This window comes from Tachypleus tridentatus, chromosome 4, assembly GCF_004210375.1.
Source record: "Tachypleus tridentatus isolate NWPU-2018 chromosome 4, ASM421037v1, whole genome shotgun sequence".
Lineage (NCBI taxonomy): Eukaryota > Metazoa > Arthropoda > Merostomata > Xiphosura > Limulidae > Tachypleus > Tachypleus tridentatus.
The window spans coordinates 64,836,779-64,858,203 of record NC_134828.1 but is presented as its reverse complement, the minus strand read 5'-3'; the positions used below and the strand labels follow the sequence as shown (position 1 = coordinate 64,858,203).

Here is a 21,425-nt window from a genome sequence, read left to right as displayed (position 1 = left end):
TGCGCGAAATTCAAAACAAACAAACAAACAATCATTGATTTGGAGATAATTGGGAAACGAAATTTATCTCCACATCTTTCTTGAGAAATATAATTCTAGTATTTCTGGTTCTGAAATTTCATTCTCTTACAAAGTTAACTCTCACCATTCTCTATTGATATCTTCATACTTTTTTTTCCTCAATAATGTTAGGAAATTTCATGGCCAATGGGATAATTGTCGTTGAGACACATTTTCTGTATCTAAAGCTTTAAATAGCTGTAAATACGTGAATATACCAGATGATACAAACCGTTTGTACATTTCCTTGCTTAGTTTGACATAAAAATTGAATGAAATTTTTCGAGTTCTTTGGTTTGGATTTGGAAAGAATATTCTAGAAAGATACTTTCAGTTCTTGTTCACGATATATTTCACTTAAGGAAAGGTAAATTGAAGGATCATTGATGTTAACCTTCAATATATCTGCATCTTTTAGTACTTCTCTTTTAATAAAATTACCAAGGATACCTTTCATACTACTTTTAATGGAGGCATGTAGCCTATGAATTCCGAAGCTCTCAGCTAGAAACTCTGAATTTATTTTATTTACATATGGCAGAATAAAAGTTAGAAATGTAATGTACATTTTTACAATTGGGTTCTATAAACCTTTTACTACTGTAGATGCTAAAGTCATCCCATCTTCTAATGACGCTGAATTAAAAATTAAGACAAGTGCTGGCCATTGATTCATTAGTCTTTCTACCACTTGCTAAAGTGATAACCATCGAGTACAACTATGATGTAAAATCTTTTTAGGATCAGTCTGGGTAAATTCCTGAAATTCTGCATATTCAGATAATCTCTTTCAGTTGTTTGACAAATATAACTAAATATTGCTAGTCAGCTCCTCTAAGGAAAATGGAAGTTCAGAACATGTATAGGATGCACATAAATGCATTGAATGGCATACACAACCTTATATAAAAAGATATGCCACTTTCTGCTTTAGAAGACTTTGAACACTACTTTTTAACCCCATCATTACACTTGCTTAGACTATCAGATTTTTAAATGGGATTCCATGTTTTTCAAAGAAATCGCTATAGAATTGTAAACGCCTGGGCAGTACAGCAATTGATTTCCAAGAGTTAAAACTTGTCAACTGTTTTTTTCAATATGGCTACCATAAAATCTAGATATCAGAACAAGTTACTTGTTTGTAGATCCACCTATAGTTACATCAATAATTATTGAAAATGTAATATTCTTTATTTGTGCAATAAGTATTTCCTGCTATTCCTCACCAATGACATTACGAAAAATAGCTATTCGTTTTGTTCTTGCACATTTGGTTCCCTTGGTGATTTTAGAATCAGGGCACGCATTAGATAGAAAGATTAGAAGATGATCTAGTATTGAAATGGGGAGATTGTGTTCTGCAACAAACGCACACATTTTCAGTTCAGTGGAAACTACTTGAGACATGCTATATGAAGAAGTAGAAGGCCATAAGAAATCAGTTACTTTAGAAGTGTGGGCACTTGCTTTAATACTTTTAAATATTTTTCACTGCCAAGATGTTTATCAAGTATGGTAACACTCCCAGTTAAGTCACAACTGCATATTTTACAAAATGACTTAAAGTTTTTCGAATCTTCACTGAAACAACTAAACTTAGGATCATTACGGCATTTTTGTGGCAACTGACGTTTCTGTTCGTAACAAGGCTTATTCAGGCATACTTTCTTGCATGAACTTTCTACTAAATCACTACCCTTGTCGTTCTTTTTCTCAACCATTATGGTCTGTGGGTTAAGTTAAATGTAAATTAAGTAAAATGATAAAAATCAAGGAAAACACAAATTTAAAATTAAACAATATATTACACTATAAACGAATACTTACACTTACGTGTCACAACTCACCTATCATAGCTATAACTACATTCTATGAAAATAAGACTAAAAGAGCCATTGGTGGATCATCGTCTGAAATTATCTTGCGCCTGCGCAATGAGCCCTTATAAAGCACATTCAAACATTTAGCCATCAAATTCGCCCTTATAAAGCATTTCACAAGGTCAAATTTCACGTAAAGGAGGTAATAAATTTGAAAATATTATTGGCCATGCAACAAGTAAATTAGCAAAATTTACCAAATTCTTCAACCTTTCTAACAACGGTACACTTTTACTCTCAATCTTAAGTGAAGCTGTAGTAAAAACGCAAGATCGATAGTTCATGTGACTCACGTAAGAAACCGAGAGCAAATATTTTCATTATAGGTATACGTTGAATAATTTTGCACATATGGCATATATTTATACGAAATGAGTCATCTAATTTTAGGTTTTAAAGCTCTACCAATGCACAAAATTTCAAAGCAACAACAAAAATCCTTAATGGTATATTTTTCTATCAAAGTTTCCGTACTTTTGGTACAAAGAAGAAAAATTGATAAAATTGAAGATGTTACACCTCATGTATTTATGAATGGTCTTAAAATTTGGTATGTGAAGTAAGCTGCCAATAGACCACAAACACTAAAAATGTATGTTAGTTTGGGTTACTACAGTCCCACGTACAAAATATGGAAAATTGATAAAGTATCACTTTTGTTAATAACATAGTGTGTTCTGAAGTTTGTTGTTTTTTAGCTGCAAGATACACTACCATGTGTTTTGATATATTTTCCCAGGTTAGCAGTTTATTTCTAACAGTATAAGCTTGTCAATTATGAAGGTGATTCAACCAATGCCAGGTGCTTAAAACACAGTGAATTATTACTGTAGTAAGAAAATGAGTTTTATATATGACATTTCACATTTGATTTTAGTTTTATCAATATGCATAGTTTGCATGCTGAAACCATAACTAAAGATTTTCTGTATCTTTAATTACCAAGTTTAACTCCACTGGGCAATATCTCATGTTCTCACCTTGTAGTTGTGAAGCTTCCAAATATATTGATTTTCTATTCAAATTTAGTAGTAACTGCAAAAAACTTAATTGGTTTTGTTTGTTTTGAATTTCACACAAAGCTACACCAGGGATATCCACACCTAATTTAGCAGTGAAAGACTGGAGGTAGGGCAGCTAGTCACCACCACCCACTGCTAATTCTTGACTATTCTTTTACAAATGAATGATGGGGGTGATTGTACATCATAATACCCTCCATGGCTGAAAGAATGAACATGTAGGACGTGGATTCAAACCTACAATCTTCAGATTTCGAGTCAAGTGTCATTATCATCTGGCCAACGAACTTGAAGTTCTGTAGAACACGTATTACAGAATTAAAACAGAATTTCCACGACTGTCCGTGTGTGAAAAAAAAAAAAGAGTAGACATAAAACAAATTGTAAAATAATTTTTATTTGGTGATAAACTGGGAAAATGGCATGATGTGGAACAGGCACCAACCATCTCAGTATTACAAGTGGTTAAAAACCTAAACAAAGCTGATATTTTATTTTTGATTACCAAGCATCTGATATACCTATATTAAGAGTGAAGATAAGTTTGGAAACATCACTGGTTCTGTATTACACATCACACTGTTTTCTATCCTCTGTATAAGCTATTAATAACACAACTATTAATATTCTGCAGTGGCTAATGACAAGTGTAATAAGGTGTAACCTTACAAGTCTGTTAATCTCTTATCCATATATTTCATCTTCTAGGATCACCAGTTGTTTTTGTTAAGTGATGATGTACACCAGAACCATAGGGCTGATTTTGATAAAACATGAGATACAAGTATGGGTTAAAAGATAAGTCAGGAAAAACAGAAAACAGTGTTTCAGCTAAAACAATTCCTAAAATTTAATGTGTTACATTCATTTAAATCAGCAATATATTTTTAATAACAAATAAAAACTGCATCAAATCAAAGTTAACTTTGAAAGGAGTGGTTGCTCAGGGAACCTAATATATTTTTAGCATGGTAAATACAGAAATGACAAGTCCTCATACATTTAGAGATTATTCACTTCCACAGGGTTTCTCAGTGTGTTAATCTCATTAGTACTGAAACTTACTGACCAACTATAAATTACTGACAAGTTATGATCCTTTTACTTTTTTTTTTTTTAGGAGATATGTTTGAGCATTATAAAAATACTTCATGGGCTTTTTGAAGACTTTCTTCTTTCGAATGATGAAGTCGTGCCTCTTCAACAGCAGTTAAAGTTGGGATACCTATTGGTAGTGAGACTAAGTGGTTCTCATATTGAAGAATATTTTCAGCTTCACCTAAGTCAAGAAATTTAAATTTAATTTAATAATATCTAATAATAAGGATACAGATACATACATACATACATACATACAATGAGAAAAAATATTAAATATTTACATTCTGATTACTAAACTTCCCTACTAAATGAAAAGTTTTGCTACTAATCTTTGTTGTTAAACATTTTTTTTACCTAAATATACTCTCTTTTTTACAGTTTCATCTTTAAAACACGAATGGTCATCATGCTTGGTTAAATTTCTTTCTAACAGATCTGTATCTTAATATATTCATCTGATAGTGAAATGCTGCCAGTCATACATTCATTCCTGGCAGCATTTGTCCCAGCCTTAATGGTTACAAGATGCTCATATCTCAACTTGCTGTATACAAGATAATTAACAATATCTTTCTCTTGCACAATAACTGTGGTGACAGAAGAACAAACTGCAGAAAATTATAAGAAATATACATTACATATAACAGATAAAATGCTTGCTGAGATATAGGATGAAATATGCACGTATTCAAATGATTATGAGAAGAAAGAATCATCAATCATGCTGTAATAAGTTTAAACTTTGTGATGTTTCTCATATAATAAAAACTTAAACAACAAAACAAAGTGAGTTCTAGTTATTTTAAAGGAAACTAACTGAAATAGTTATGCGAGATTAGCTTTATGACACATTAGGCATCAAGGTCTGGCTAGTGAAGTCACGTCTTTCAGTTCACATCAACATTTATAAGTGAGTATCATTGGGAATAAAACTGGTGTTCATGTTTTCTCATAGCTGTACTTTCCTGACTGCATATTAATGTGCTGCTTGAAGCTGATATCCATGTATAACGTAGAAAGTTTGCCAAGATGTGTCGTCAAAGACACCAATACAGAATCTCATTGTAATGAAAACTTTAGTGTCAAGCAACATAACTGACTATCAGCTAATATTATTGCCAATGGAAAAACTATATTCAAGGGAAACATAAGACTTAAAATATCCTTCTTATGAAGCATGATTAACCTACCATGAATACAAAACTCAAATTGAAAGGTTCGGAAGTTAGACTGTATTTATTTAGAAAGGAAATAAGTTATAAGAAATTGGAGGTTTTTACAAAATGTTTCATCCTCCAGCTGATCAATCTGGTTAGCAAAACACAAAGGTTGAATAATAAAGAAAATAACCTTTTAAACTGTGCTGCTATAATTAATAAATACATTAAACCTATAGTACATCACTGATAGTTGAATTTTTTGCAAAATTATAACCATTTATATACATAACATACACTCAACCACTACCTAAAATTACTTCTTTCAATTTACTCTTGGCCAGATATCAGTTGGCCAATTTGCTTTGTGCCAAACATCCAATAAAAAGTTATAATGAAAGTAAATTTGGTAAAATTCATAAAAAGAAATTAAGGTAAAACAAAACAAATTTTAAAAAAAAGAACATAAATAGCATTAAAACCAATGTTTACATATTGTCTACAGTGGTAAGAGAAAAATTACAGTAATACAAATTATAAAGGACTTTCTGTAGCATAATTGTAATTATCATAACTCATCAGGAAGACTAACAGAAGTTAAAACTGCCATCAGTCACCTGAAGTTGGCCTTTCCAGTCCTGGTTCCAAGTTATTTGACATTATGGCCATTTTTAGAAAGTAATAAAAGTTTTAAAAGACATGCAGCAAAATTTTAATTATAACTCACCAGGATGACTAATAGATAGTTCAAACAGCAACACTAGTCATCTGAAGTTGGACTTTCAGTCCTGGTTTCGAGTTATTTGACGTTACAGCCATTTTCTAATTTTAAACCAAACTAGATGGACATTGATTCTTAAAAGGAAATCAAATTAGAAAAGGTCTAATGTATGAATTAAAAAAGTTAAATAGCATTAAAAAGATTAATGACCTTTAAGAAACTAAAACATTACCAAGGTGGACAGTGTCACCATCACCAATAACACTGTCCAACATTATGGATAAACCTTGGGACAGAACATGTTTGAAATGGTGCCATTGTTGAGAGTCATAACAACAGCAAGACAGTAAAATGTGGCTTATTTTGACCTCAGTGTTAACACAGACAATACATTGATGCATCAGTCCCAGATAAAAGAAAATGATGAATTAAAAAACTGTGACCAATGCATTGTCCAATTAGAACAACTTCCTCTTTCCAATCCTTACGGACGTAAGACGGCCAAAGTCCAATACAGTTTTATTTTGAAAAGCTTGTTTTTAGGTTGCTCACTCTGAATCGACTGTCAACTGGCACAGAGCCAAGCCTTGAATACAGGACCACAGTCCATGTACAGGACAGGCACAGTGGTGATAGTGCCAGAGCAGATAGACTTAGCTGCAGTGTTGACAAGCTCATTCCTGCAAATACCAACATGGCCTGGTATCCAGAAACACTGGATAAAAGAATATGTTAAAGAGAAATGGACCAATCGGTTTTGAATATTGGTGAGAACAGGGTGTAAACTAATGTGAAGTGATTCCAGGGCCAGTAGAGAACTGAGGTACTCAGTATAAATAGTGCAGTTTGAGCACTGCTTAGCTTCTATGTGATCCAGGGCAAGAGAAATGGCATATAGTTCAGCAGTGAACACAGAAGCTGTAGAGGGGATTCTGAGCACAAAACACAGTGACTAATTTCAAACCACTGTATAAATAGGAATGTAAGGATGGTTCACAACAAACCAGGGCAAAGTCCACAGTGGATACATCAATGTTATCCAAGGACAAACCCACTTCATCTAACTGAGCCTGGATACGAAGGCCAAAAGGAGCAACAAGGAAGGAAAACACAACCCCAGGTGGGATGCTTTGGTAAGGAATGAAGTTTTGAAGCAAAATGTAAAGACAGTTGCAAATGGCAAAGGTGCAAAGAAGGGACATGAGACTCTATATATAATCTCTGAACTGGGGAAGTGCAGAAAGCCCCAGCAAAGAGCTGAAGTCCTTGATGATGAAGGGAGTCCAGCATCTTTAAGGCTGAGGCCCTGGCACAGCCATAGACCAGTGATCCATAGTCGAGTTTCAATTGAATAAGAGCATGACATATCTTCAGCACAGAACACTGATCCGCTCCCCAAACAGTGGAAGAGAGGGCACGGGAGATGTTCAGTGCTTTTGTATATTTGACCCGTAGCTGCTTGATGTGTGGTATAAAGGTCAGCTTATGGTCAAAGATAAGCCCCAAGAACTTTATCTCAGGGAGACAGGCAGCACAACTTCATCGATACGAAGTTCAAGATCAGAGTGAATACCCCCCGTTCGCAGCAAAAGTGCATGCAAACAGTATTAGAGAGAGAAGTTAAAGCCATTTGCTGTGGTCCACTTCAGTAAATGATTGAGGACAGGGAGTCTATCGCTGTTGCTTAATATACCTCATGTTCAACAACTGATATAAGATGTGAAGTTGTTGACATAGAGCCAGTTTGTAATGGTAAAAGGGAGTTGTTCAGTGATGGCATTAATCTTTATACTGAAAAGTTCGACACTCAAAACATAGCTCTGAAGGACTCCAAGTTCCTGTAGAAAAGAATGGGAAAGTGTCCAACCCACACAAACTTGGAATCTCCTGACCATTAAAAAATCTTTAATAAAAATGGGCAAATGGCCACAAAACCCATATATATGGAGGTCTCACAAAATGCCATACCTCCATGTTGTATCCCACACCTTGTCATTTGAGAAATGCTTCTCTCATTGATGTTTCAAGTCGAATCAGGTGATCCATGGTGGAGTGCTGTCATCGAAAACCATACCGGGTGGGCAAGAGGAGGTTGTTTGATTCGAGGAACCAAGCAAGATAAGCATTAACTATCCTCTCTAAGGTCTTACAGAAACAGCCCACCAAAGCAATTGGACTGTAGTTTGAAGGAATCTTGGGATCCTTCCCAGGCTTAGAAAAAGGTAGGACGATAGTCTAGTGTCAGGCATCAAGAAAAACATTCTTCTGTCAGATCTGGTTACAAACAATCAGAAGAACAGCAAGAGAAGCAGGAGATAGACAGCACAGCATTTCACAGTATATATTATCAGTTCCAACCAATGTACGGCCACACTGATGAAGGGCGGTTTAAGTTCCACCAATGTAAAGGGAGAATTATAGTCATAGAGATGATCAACTCAAAGAGAAAGGGGGTGATTGCTCTGCCCGAGTCTTGATGGCTAAGAAGGTGGAGGATGAAGAAGAAGTGCTAGATACCCAACAAAAGCTTTCACATAGAGTATTGGCGATGCTCCGGGTTTGAACTACTTCCTGGCCATCAGAGAGCAAGATGGAGAGGGGGACAGAATTATATTTCCCACTGACTTTTGAATCTTGTCCCATATGACTTTGGAACTGGTGGTAGAAGATATGCTGGTTGTGAACTTAATCAAAGATTCCTTCTGGCTTTGATGTCTTACCCACAAAGCATGTGCATGGGCCTACTAGAAAATGCTGAGGTGCAAGAGTACCTACCAAAAAGTACCTTGGGCCTGTTTTTTGAGCCTCCCGTGCCATATGGCAGGCAGGATTCCACCACAGACAAGGATATTGTGAAAAATGTGTCAAGGTTTTTGGAATACACTGAGCAACTGCTTGTATAATACAGTCAGTTACTGTTGCCACACAGTCGTCTATTGATAGCTTACAAATGATGGCAAGATCAAGTTCTGTGAGGGCAGTAAAAGAGGGCCACTTTGCTTGATCCAGCTTCCACCAGGGCACATGGGTCAGGTGGCATCGACCACAGCCAGTTTCTCTCAAAATTATAGGATAATGATCACTGCCTTGTAGATTATTGACAACCCTCCATGAGAAGTGGGATAATGGAATAGGGGAGCAAATCAACAGATCAGCAGCAGTAAAGGACTGATTAGGTGCATGAAAATAAGTACAAGAACTGCTATTGAAAAGAGAAAGGTTGTAATTATAAACTGCTGACACTGGAAACATCTGAGAGGGTTTGGAATGTATGGCCATACCCTGCAATTAAGTATACCTGCCTTGACGGTGGCAGGTGGACATGGTGATGTAAATGTCAGAATGAGGACACTGGTCGTCATCGTAATTCCATCTTTGTGAGTGGAGATATGCCTCACTGCAGAAACTCCTTGGGTGGAGAAAACAGAGAGAATCCCCAACTCGGGGACATTATTCAAATCCCTCTCAACAATATCTCCTCATGATGAGTTTAAAGTAGCATGAGGTATAACATCAAGAAATATATCCCCAATTGCCTTTGAATGCCAGAGGAGTTCATTGTGTTGAGATGTACATGTTTCCACCAACATGTCATCAGAGCAAAGCTTCTTTACTGACTTTGGAGAGCCAGTAAGTCCCTCTTGTTCCTTCTGAACAAAAAACGAGACATTTTCCCTAATGGTTTGTCTGAAAAAGAATGTAGTATAAGAAAATGAGATACAACAGGTGTAAAAGATATTCAAGACTGCTACTCAGAATCTTCAAGACATGGTTGTTTACCTATGGACTGTTTTTTCACTACTTTAAGTTTTTATTTGGAGGATCTATAATACAAAAAGGAATATTTTGATGCCCACTGACCCCACCCACTATGGAGCCCTATGAAGGGATGCATTACAATTCCAAACAAGGACACTGCAGCAACACCAGGGTTTTATGAGCATTATTCCCAAACACCAGCATCAGATACAATGTCCACAACACCTGTTGAGAACATCAAACATTGGTACTTGGTTGACCCTAGCCCAAGTGGACCAGCTGAATGACCCAACAGGAGTTATTGCACTGCCATGAGTACCTACCAAAAAGTACCTCAGGCCTGTTTTTGAAGCCTCCCGTGCCATGTGGCAGGCAAGATTCCACCACAGACAAGGATATTGTGAAAAATGTGTCAAGGTTTTTGGAATACACTGAGCAACTGCTTGTATAATACAGTCAGTTACTGTATAACTCTTTGTAGAGGCTGCCCATCTACAGGAATTCAAGGCCAAATCGGTGTGTTAGGGTTGCACCCCTCAACCACCAGGATCCTCTCCTTCCCTTTCATGGGTCACCAAGCATGGCAAACAAGTGGGTGGATGTTTAAATCCCAGAGGAGGTAAACTGAAATAGAATCTTCCCTGGAAGTTCCTTTACCACGTACAGGAATCCACACCAAGTTGCACTGATATCTGATAACAGATGGAATTCCCTAACACTGGCACACATCATTGACAATTGGTAAATTAAATGAAGGTTGTACTTTATATTTATGTTAAATGAAATATTTGAAACATCTTCATACACCTAAGTTTCTGGTATCATAAATGCTGTTGTTTATTGCTACTGACAACCATTTTAACAAACATTTTACCATGAAACAAGACTGTCTTTATCAAATCATGTAATACCTTTAATTCTGTGTAACTTCGTGCCATAAGCCATATCTGCTTGATAACCGATGATGAAGGTAAGAGGCAGAAATGGTACCAAAGTTGATGGTTTTCTAGTTTTCTTGAATCTGATGAGAAACATTAAGCAGTACTGACTAATAAGAAAGGTTCAGTAGCTAACTACTCTTTCATAATTATAAAACTATATATATAGTAATGTAAGAAATTTTTTCCTAAAAACCCTACCAAGATTAAAAAGGAAAATTATGAGTTACTCTTACTAAAATAGTGTAGTATTTACTACTCAATCCATGTGGAAATATTTTTCTAATACACAAAGTATTAAAAACAAATTATGGAAAAGGTGAGGAAAATGGGTATAAAAGACAAATACTATCAGAATGCCACTTCTTCACAATGTGAAAATGAGCTACAATATAGTCACTGGCACAGATAGTGTTAGAGACAGAAAACCAAACCTCTCAAAAAGTGATGTTAAGTATCTTAGGTGATGTTCTTTGTTCTTACAAGATATATGATGGTCAAATACACTTCTTGATGACAAGAAACCCACTTGAAATAAAAATGCATCTCAGTACATTTCTTATTGTTTTACAGTATTTCTGATTAGAGATAAGTATTCAGCTATCTAAAGACTTTTTCAGTATATATATTTTTGACACATTTTAAAGGTTCATTGTGGACACCACCATTAAATTACTACATCTACAGGGGTTTTAGTACATGATTGGACATAAAGCTCAATCAGTAATGTTAGTGATCTGCACAAAATTTATGGCACACTGACTGCTGACAAATACAGGTAGAGCGTGATCCATTATTGTTTTCTCAAGAGCATAGTTCCTTAGACAAGTATTAGTTTTCCAGCAAAATAATAATGTTATAATTTTTCTATACTGAAAGTATATTTCCAGTAAGTACTCACCTCTGTCGCAAGATTAGCTATTCTCATTCAGTGCTGCCCTCTATGTTCAAACTTTTTCTTTATGCATTCCATGAGCCTTGTGCTCCCCTTTTATTGCAACTGCAAGATTCCAACATGTTTCTCAAGCAAATCATGTCACCTCCTTACCAACAGAAGTAAGACATGTTCATGTGATGCACACGACTCCCTTTAAATTCCTCTACCAAACTATCATTTTGAAGTTTGACAGAAGATGTCAGCAATAGAGAAATATGGAGGAATGATGAAAAGTACTTATCAGAAATACAATTTTAGTACAGGAAAATAATTTCTGATATGGTCCTTACTTCCACTCACATGATTATACAATCCCACATTGGTAAGGAGGAGGAGCCAATGTGAGGGAATGACAAAAGTATCCCCATACTGTAACTGTAAGAACCAAGATAGAGCTGGCCAGAAAGGAACAATCAGTAGGAACCAACAAAGAGTGTAGTGGGTGACAGAAATTAAACAATGAAGTAATTAGATGGGTAAATACACATAAAAGATGCTTGTGTGACCAATCTTGGCTGAAGGCATTGACTGCCAAAGCCCGAGGATGAGGTACAGGTACCCACATGAAGGTAACTTATGCTGACGGCCACAGAAAAGGCATCAACACAGGGTGATCCCACCAATGGCAGAGATCCCTGAAAATGAATGGATCTGATGCCCATTTCATGGGATACATCCAATCAGGTAGCAAAAGACATTCCATAACCAAATTTAAAGCACCCAAAACATTGCACACAATAAGCTGAATGTGATGTGTATGGGCCCAGTATAAAACATCCAACATCTGAAAATAGATATCTCTGGATTGGGTGTCCCTTTGGCATTTGATATCTGCTACTACTATAAAACTGTATGAATGAACCATCATCAGACAATGTCAGGCGAGAAGAATAAGAATGATGCAATGCTTGATGCATGACTAAAATTCAAAATCATTGATGTGCAAAGCACTTTTGTTTGCCTGAAGCTTCCTGGTGATGGATCTATGCCCACTCCCCATTCCTGAAGGGATGCATTTATGAGAAAATTTAGATCAGGATACAGGGAGGAAGCAGCATACTTGCTGATATATGGGCATTATCCAAATTCTAAATCAGATTGTCTTGCAGGAAAAAAAGGAAGGTAATTGAGGGTGGAAATTGAATCCTGAGCAAGGTTCCATCAATCATGAAGCACTCACTGAAGGGATCCCACATAGGCATGCCCAAGAGGGACTAATGATGTCATAGATGATCACATCCCCAAAAGTAATAGAACCTTAGGAGCAGTAAATGACTGACCCAAGTCCAAAGGAGAGTGCCCAAAATTGATAAACCATCCTGAGAAAAACAAATCAAATATAAAGATGTAACTGAGGTGATACTGGCATATGTAGAAAAGCACTGGAGACATCCATTTTGGTCATCCAGAACCTCCCAAAAAAAACTCATCTCAGGGTGAGAAAAGACTCCATGGTGAACTGGAGCAATTAGTTGAAGTGGTTGAGGCAAGATAAATCAACTACCTGCTGCTAATTCCTGGTTTTCTTGGGGATAATAAAAAGACAGGAATTATAAACACTAGAAAGAATAAGGAACAGGTTTAATGACCTATGACAAAAGCAATTCCTTTACCACTTCTGACAGATGCCAGCTGGTCACAGGACCTTAAGGAAGAGGGAAGGAAACAGGGTAAGGAGAGATGGGAACCTTAAACCACTAGCAGTCACCTGTACTGGTGGTGACAGAGGTTGCATCATTGAGAAAGGTGACAAGAAGTACCTCAAGTAGAAGGGATGGGTAAGGACTTGGAAGAGGAAGAAAGGGAAATGGTATTTGGAGGCGTATGAAGCTCTGACTGATAAATGGACTACACTATTTGTAAGGGTGTATGAATATTGAATCAATGTTACTAGAGGCTCTAAGAGTTTACAGGACTATATCAAAATTATAATGATTCAAAAATGGAGTCATACATAAATACACAAGATATATCAAGGGTAAACAGACCCAAGCCAATAAGGTATCACAATCTATGAGGTCCCAACAAGAAATAAACCACATAATGCCAGAGTTTAAAATGATAGATGGGATGAAGTGGAGGAGAGAAGGGCAAGATGCAAGGAAAAACAGTGAGCATGAGTAAAACTGACAGATAATTCAGGAGTCACCCCCTTAAATGGTAAAAAGGAACTTAACAACTGTTGGTCTAAAAATAAATAGTTACCACAACAGTAATAGAGTGCAAACTCATCTGAAGTCTACAAAGGCTGTAGATGCTAATCCCCTTACTTAACTTCAAGACAAAGTGATCAGTATGAGCTCAAATATCATGTGAGGGAGGAAAAACCAAAAAGGGTTGGGAAGATTGTTCATACAACAAGAAAGGATGAGGTGCATAAGAAATAGGAGAAAGGGATAAAATGTTACCAACTTGCGACACAAAAGCCATAAAGAACACATTAGGCTCAACAGACTCACTGGATTGAGAATGGATAGAAAAAGCAAAATCTGAAGATGGAAAAAGATTATTGAAGTCCTTGTTAGCCTGTACAAAATAAGTTCTGGAGGAGCCCAGGTGATGTGCTGGGACAAAGCTTGTTCGATGTAATGTTCAATATCTTGGCATATAAAAGCAGATAAATCCACCACAGGGGTCACCCACACCTGATAACCAAAGTGGTAATGTTAACTTTGGAATTCCTTGCACAGAGAGGCTCTCTAAATTTAAGTGCAAAAAGCACATTAACTGGAATTAACTGATAGATACTAATAGAAGAAACAGGCTGAATGAAAGTAAACTAATATAAAAACAACCATATCATCAGGAAACAAAGTTAAACATGAAGCAGTAAACAAACAAAAGAGCATGTTCAAACCCAAACATTGCCAAACAAGAAGTGAAAGTTTGGTAGAGAAGTGTAGAAGGACTCGTATGTGTCATTGAGCATAACATGCTCCTAACAGTGAGGTGATGACACATGATGATTTGCATGAGAGACATGTTTGAATCTTACAATACCAATAGGGAAGAGCAGAAAGCTTGTGGTATACATAAAGAAAAGGTTTGCATATAGAAGGCAGCACTGAATAAGAAGAGCTAATCTTGTGAAAAAGAGGTACATACTGTACTGAAATTTAAGCTTACAGTAAAATTGGTGAAACACTTCATTATGGCCAATAAGAACTTCATAGTCATGACTTGGCCTTTAGATGGTCTTGATACGAATATTTTTGAGGCTGTATGGTCTTATATGATAAAATGTTAAAATGTGATAAAATAACTGGGATAAACTGCGGGGAATAATACGAAACAATTTGGGACAGTGTTTCACACCTACACTTGCATGCTAATAAACTGATATGATTAAAACAAGGTGTAACACTACATGTAGACTTGAATATAAAATGCTAGTACACTGTATGGTTCCAACTTTGTGCCAAACATCTTTAAACATTTCTTTAGCCATATTAGTTGTCACTCATGACCTTTCATCTAATTTTATATCAAAAGCTACAATATGGTGTTCCATCATTCTGAAAGTAACAATAAACTATCTTTTTTAGTATATATCTATGGTCTGAAAACTTATAAAAAGCAGCACATACATGATGAGGCCAAAAAATTAACTTTTTGTAGTTTCTTTATCCACATTTAACCTTTTTTAATTTGTCATTTCAGTCTCAACATCTACTCCACAAGCTTTTTCAGCTTAAAATGGCAGTAATCAGACTTCTGATTTTAAACTGAAATGTTTTTAGAAACGTAAAAGTATTTTTTATTGTTTTTATCAATTATATTTAGTAAATTTCAGCCATGCAATACACATTTCTTACTTATTATCAAACTATGCTACAAGAAATTACATTATGATGATTTATAAATGTTATTTTATTAAGTTTTCTTTTTTATGAATCATTCTGTTTCTGTAATATACTATGTTTCCTCCCTTGGCTTGTTAATTCAAGAAGTTTCATCATGATACTTATAAAAAAAAATGTTCAATTACATTACAGAATTTTTGTTCTACTATGAAGTTTTCTGTGACTGAATGTATGTAATACAAAAAACTCTTGTGGATATAAATCCTTGTCATATTATACACATGAAAAAATTTAAATATATTTTATCTTAAATAATATAAAAGGCAAAGACAAATTTTGTTTTACTTGTATCATGTGTCTATTTCATTGGGCTTACTGGACACTTGATATTCATAACTAATATTAGAAAGTCTACAGAAACACATAACTTATGAACCTGGTATGAAGTTACCATCTGTCAGGATGCAACAGAAAAGGGATGGAAAGACAAGAAAACAAAAATGATATTTAATGTGAAAAAAAAAGCTAACTAACTACACAGCTGGAAATTTACAAAGGTTTAACTCCTACAGTGAAAATTTGTTTCTGTTACAACTTTTGTTTTAGGACATCAAGTCCTTGACATCTTGAACAAACATTTCAGATATGGATTCTAGAAAATGTAAAATATCTACTGTTATTTAGCTGTTAAAAACAGTAAGTCAAATTACTAGTGAAACCATTAATTGAGATTGATACTAGAATTATAACTGAATTTTTTTTTTTTACCCAAGTAACATTCCTGTACAGGCAATCAGGTAAAATGACCCAAACCAGTAAAACAATTCTCTTGCACGTGCTATCTGCATGGCCATCATTTTTTCTCTCATAATATTTTGCATGTGGATTTGTCTTTCAACCTTAAAAAAAATAAAATAAAACTAATTCTTCAACAATGCCTATAGAAAATAACATGTTTTATTATGGAAAGTTACTGCAATAAGGGAATATAATAGTGTAAATGCTTATTACTATTACAATGCACCTTTGAATAATGTACCAATGAAGTTAAATTAATTTTCACTGCCTGTATTTTTCACTAAAAATAAACTGTTTTGACTTATAATTAACTTTCCTCCAAAGCTAGTATATTTATTTCTAGTACATAGGCATCCCGTGTATTTTCTACCTTTTTATTTCAATGTAGAAATTTTCACAAAATTTTCAGTTAGTCTCATTCTATTAGTTGCCTTTCTTTTGTTGTTCTCTAATAAACAATACCTACTAGAAATCAGTTTAAAAACAATAAGAGAGCTAAGTCATAATTCTATACTAATTTTAAAATATTATTATTTTAATGTATATTACTTATTACATGCTAAAAGTTTAATCAAAATTTTACTAAAATTTTAATGAATACAATTTAAGATGTAGAAAAGTTAGTTATAATACAATAAAAGGTAATCACAATACAATACTTTGAAAAGACTATCAAATAACTGATAATAAAATTGAATATAAACATTCTTTAAAATATAATAAATAAGACTTAAAATTACTGCTAATTGAAATAATCGATAATGAATGTGATGTTTAAAACCCAGAACTGCTACAGATCACTCTGGTTTTATCTAAATTATTAATTAGCTGTGTGATAGAAGTTTCTGAGCACTAGATGAATTGTGTATACTTCTTTAAAATCATGTTAGCTAGTTCCCAATGTTATAGCAACATGGTAAAGGAAAGGGGTAGAGACCAAATGTCCATAAAGTAAAGTAATGAAACAACAGGGTTTAAATATATAACCAACAACCAAATTCCAATGGACACAATATGAAGGAAATAGCTAACAGCTGAATGTTTGACCATTGTAGGCAAACTGAACGAAGCCAAAAGCAAGTAAATTAGAATGACGAGAAAGCAACTAAGATTTTGAATGGATTATCCACCAACAAAAAGAGTTATACTACAGAGTGAGAAAACACAAGAGTACATCTTGAGAGACAGACAGAAAACTGGCTACCAATTTCCCATATCCATAAGAATGACAAAATGATGAAATTGTCTCTTCAATGCATGATAGCCAGCTATTAAAAGAGGAATTTTGGACAAGAGAAAAAGAAAACAAAACAGACATAACTATATAATACACGTAATAACATACAGAAAATGGACTATATGATCTGCATTGCAAAGAGGGAACTAGAAGGATAACCAAATATAGAATCAACAACATGGAAACACTCACAAGATGGGGCAGCCTCACTAAAGTAACAAATGGAGAAAGACAAGAATCTTGGCACCAAAGACAAAGTGGAACCAACCACTTGGTACAGAATGACAGTAATATTACATAAGAGTGTCTCCAGTCAGCACTAAAGTATTGAATAATCCTGTGAAAGAGTGTCAACAACCTTGGATGTCAGAAACAAATTCCATTTGTTTGTTTCTGTGTGTGTGTCAGAAATACGAGGAGCATAGTACTTGCATAATGCACAGGCCTAATGATAACCATGAAGAGTACCAGATGAAACCCATATGTTGAGTTAAACAACATCAACAGGCAATGTTCCAAAAGTACTGAACTGATTAAAATAAAATCATATTGAAGATAATATAAACCAAAATTCTAACTCAAAAGTTTGAAATGCCATAATTTTTGCATGCAATCAAGATAATTAAAGAATGAAAAACAGTTTAAAGACAAGCAACGTTTAGGAAAAAATAAGCCTTTGTTCAAATGCTGGCACTCATGGAATTACAGTGTAAAAAGGATGTCTTAGCATGTCCCTCTCTACCTGGTGGAGAGCTATAGTATAATAATAATGACATCATATAAAAATACAATACACACCATGGATAGGGGTGGAACTTTTCTTCAAGACTTGTGTCATGTGTAAAAATTCTTCAACAGTGTAAAAAATAACAACTGTTATGCAAAGAAGAGAGTAATATTTCTGAAACTAATGATGTATATTTAAAACAGAATATTCATAGCAGAAATTATTTTATTATTTCAAACCAGCTCAATGGTATGTATGTTTCAGCTATTTTTTTTTCAGTAAACTGTTTCAAATTGAGATAATTTACATTTTTGTTAACTTCTTAGCAGAGCAGTAAAAAACAGCTTAAGCCCTTCCAATAATTTATAATTTTCACTTAAGTTTCATCTTTAAAACAGTCAGATGAGGCATTACCTGTATTTTTTGCATCTCTTTCATGAATTCTTGGTTTTTTCGGAGATTTTCTTCAAATGGTTTACTCATGATGAACCCCATCTTGTCTCACTTTTCAACAGCTAAAACTTGTTGAGTACATTTATTATAAAGGTTAGTAAAATTACATACAAGACATACTCAAAAATATTCACTATATACAAATCCATACTAAGTGGTGAGCACCCCTTATTAATGTGAAAACAAAAAGTCAATTTATGTCTTTTCTATTAGCAATGTTCCCTCAGGTATCTGTACGATAGTCAATTGTAACATACTTTTTACAACAGATATAACTTTAGTGTTTTATGCAATGTGAATAACTATCTATACTGAGTGGTAAATGTAAATTATCCAGATTTTATAGGCTCCATTGTCCCTGTAGTTTGTTTGCAAAACATACAATTTTTTTTAGTAATTCTCATATACCTATACTATGCATCCCGATCTAAAAAATAAATATATCTGCACTGAATCACTCATTAGCCACTCATTAGCCAAATGTGCAAAGCCACAAAATTGCTCATTTTTCAAACTATCAGATCCCAGGATAGTAATGATAGTAAAAAGCTGTACTTTTGAACAATGATAAATATAAATAAGGTTTAAAATATTTACAGAAGAAAATAGTTTTCTCTTCTTTATCATTTAAATATAAGACTAAATACTAACACTATATACAAAACTATTTATGTTAAAAAATATGTGAACTTCATATTAGGTCAATGCAAGCTTGGCAGTGATCTCTCCACTCAAATAATTGAAATGCATACATTGCACATGTGAAAATAACAAAGGATCTGTTGGTTTATCACGTTATTTGCTAAACTAAACTTAAAAAACTCAAAGCCAGCCCTTGTAACTGAAAAAATTATCAAACTTTCCCTTATATTTACTACATCCACCACATCTGAAGGTAACCTATTCCAAAGTCCAACCACCTTGTTATAACAATAAAGCTCTTAGCTAAAGATGTCTTCTGCCCTGTCAAAATTGACATTTGTTTAATCGTAGTCGAAGCCATTCGCGCACAAATACTTAAGTAAACAAACAAAATTCGGCCGTAGCTGAATCACTACTGTATTTTGTCTATGAGTATTATTACATACTAATAAGATGTATATCTACAAGATATGGTTAAAACATAATGCATTATTAGGTTATTAAAATTAAAACTAAGCTCTAGCTAGTGCTTTCACTTTTCCAGTTGTTCTAGTAACAACGTAAATACTTATAATTGGTACAGCGGTAGTACTACTAGTAATATTTTTTATAAACGAAGAAAAATGTTTTATCATTTGCTAAAACTTCAATAGCGATAGACTCTAATCTACTAATTTGCAAGTCATATCACCTTTCATATTTTACCAATAATATAAAGAATTACTACCCTTATTTACAATTTACAAATAATAATAAAATTTCTGCACACTCACCTTTATACCATCACACTATTACGTCAAAGTCTCATTACTTGTTTGTCATACTTGTATGATCTATTTCGATAACGTTTGGGAATCCATTTTGTGTCAAGATTTAACCATTTCTTAATGTTCATATTGGTAACTGTTTAACTTTAGCATGTTTCTAAATCAACGGCTAGACATTTCAATGTTTTAAGGCAAATGTCCAGAAATTATTAGAAGGTATTGTTGTATACCGATTTTTCAATTATAATATAAAAAAATAAATTTTATAAAGATAAGAAAGGATCGACATATGACTTACATAAAAGAAAAATGTTGAAGGTAAAACACGATAGAATAATAATTGTTTGTTTGAATTTCGCGCAAAGTTACTCGAAGGCTATATGCGTTAGCCGTCCCTACTTTAGCAGCGTAAGACTAGAAGGAAGGCAGCTAGTCATCACCACCCTCCGCTAACTCTTGGGTTACTCTTTTACCAACGAATAATGGGACTGACCATCACATTATAACGCCTCCACGGCTGAAAGGGCGAACATGTTTGGTTCGACCGGGATTCGAACCCGCGACTCTCAGATTTCGAATCGAACGCTTTAACCCACGTGGCCATGCCGGGCACAAATTAATAATTAAATACACAAATATATATATATATATATATAATTTTACTCTACTGTGTTTTACATCCATTATTTTTCTTCTACATCTTTTAACAACGCATAATTGTCTATACATATAACATACATAACCTAGCTAGCTTTAATAATAAGAAAGTTTTAATGCTGTTAAAGTACTGAAGTAACAAAGTTAAACTCCAAAATAAAGTTACGTAAAATTTATATATTTTATCATACTTTGGCAAATCACTGTAATTATACCTGTTTGAGTCAAAGTAAGGATAATTTTGTCAATCAGTTTTGTACTTTTGACTTTCTTATTTTAGTACGTTTGTAGCATTAACACTTTCTATATTATAGCGGTTAGTTATTTTACGTATATTTCTATCCCTACTTGTCTTTCTGTAGTTTTATTTTTTATTATTCTTATTACTTTCTTTTATTAGCTATATTTTTTGTGCTCTAGTAATACCAAACGTAAAGCGCGCATATAACTAAATTCGTTCTCAATTCTTATCACGATCTCTACCAACTATCTTCAAGTCTGATTATAAGCTCAAAGTTGTGTATCGCCTATATATGTATATACAGGGTGTCCCAAAAATGTATACACTCTATGAATGATTATAACTCACTCAAACTTTCTTTTTTTACAGGTACAACTGATTTGAAGCAATGGCAGAAGCAAGACTAAGCTTTGAGAAAAGGAGATTTATCTTAAAGTGTTACTGGAAGTGTGAGAACGTAGCTGAAGTGTAAAGACGGTTTAGAAAGAAGTTTCAAACAGACCCACCAAAGCGACCCACCAT

General features: G+C 34.3%; 1 protein-coding gene across 3 annotated transcripts; it reads right to left on the bottom strand.

The window, feature by feature from the left end:
- Window positions 1-3,342: 3,342 nt before the first annotated feature.
- Window positions 3,343-20,124, bottom strand: LOC143249303 (plasminogen receptor (KT)). Of its 3 annotated transcripts, none has more exons than XM_076498901.1 (5): window positions 20,012-20,124; window positions 18,558-18,664; window positions 16,150-16,280; window positions 10,615-10,724; window positions 3,343-4,244 (listed from the first exon to the last, which is right to left on the bottom strand). In XM_076498901.1, the coding sequence occupies exons 2-5, from the start codon at window positions 18,636-18,638 to the stop codon at window positions 4,102-4,104; spliced, it is 465 nt and encodes a 154-aa protein (XP_076355016.1). In that variant the 5' UTR covers window positions 18,639-18,664; window positions 20,012-20,124; the 3' UTR covers window positions 3,343-4,101. The 3 variants fall into 3 exon arrangements, with proteins under 3 accessions (XP_076355016.1, XP_076355017.1, XP_076355018.1); XM_076498902.1 differs by lacking the exon at window positions 20,012-20,124 and adding an exon at window positions 19,930-19,966; XM_076498903.1 differs by lacking the exon at window positions 20,012-20,124 and adding an exon at window positions 19,517-19,798.
- Between the last annotated feature and the right edge of the window lie 1,301 nt (window positions 20,125-21,425).

Excerpts from the sequence above, each read along its gene's own strand:
- LOC143249303 (XM_076498901.1), bottom strand. The coding sequence starts at position 18,638 with ATGGGGTTCATCATGAGTAAACCATTTGAAGAAAATCTCCGAAAAAAC. Across the intron at positions 10,725-16,149 it reads TGTACAGGAATGTTACTTGG|ATTCAAGAAAACTAGAAAAC; the intron begins GTAAAAAAAAAA and ends GTTTCTCATCAG. Across the intron at positions 4,245-10,614 it reads GAAGTTACACAGAATTAAAG|GTGAAGCTGAAAATATTCTT; the intron begins GTATTACATGAT and ends TTCTTGACTTAG.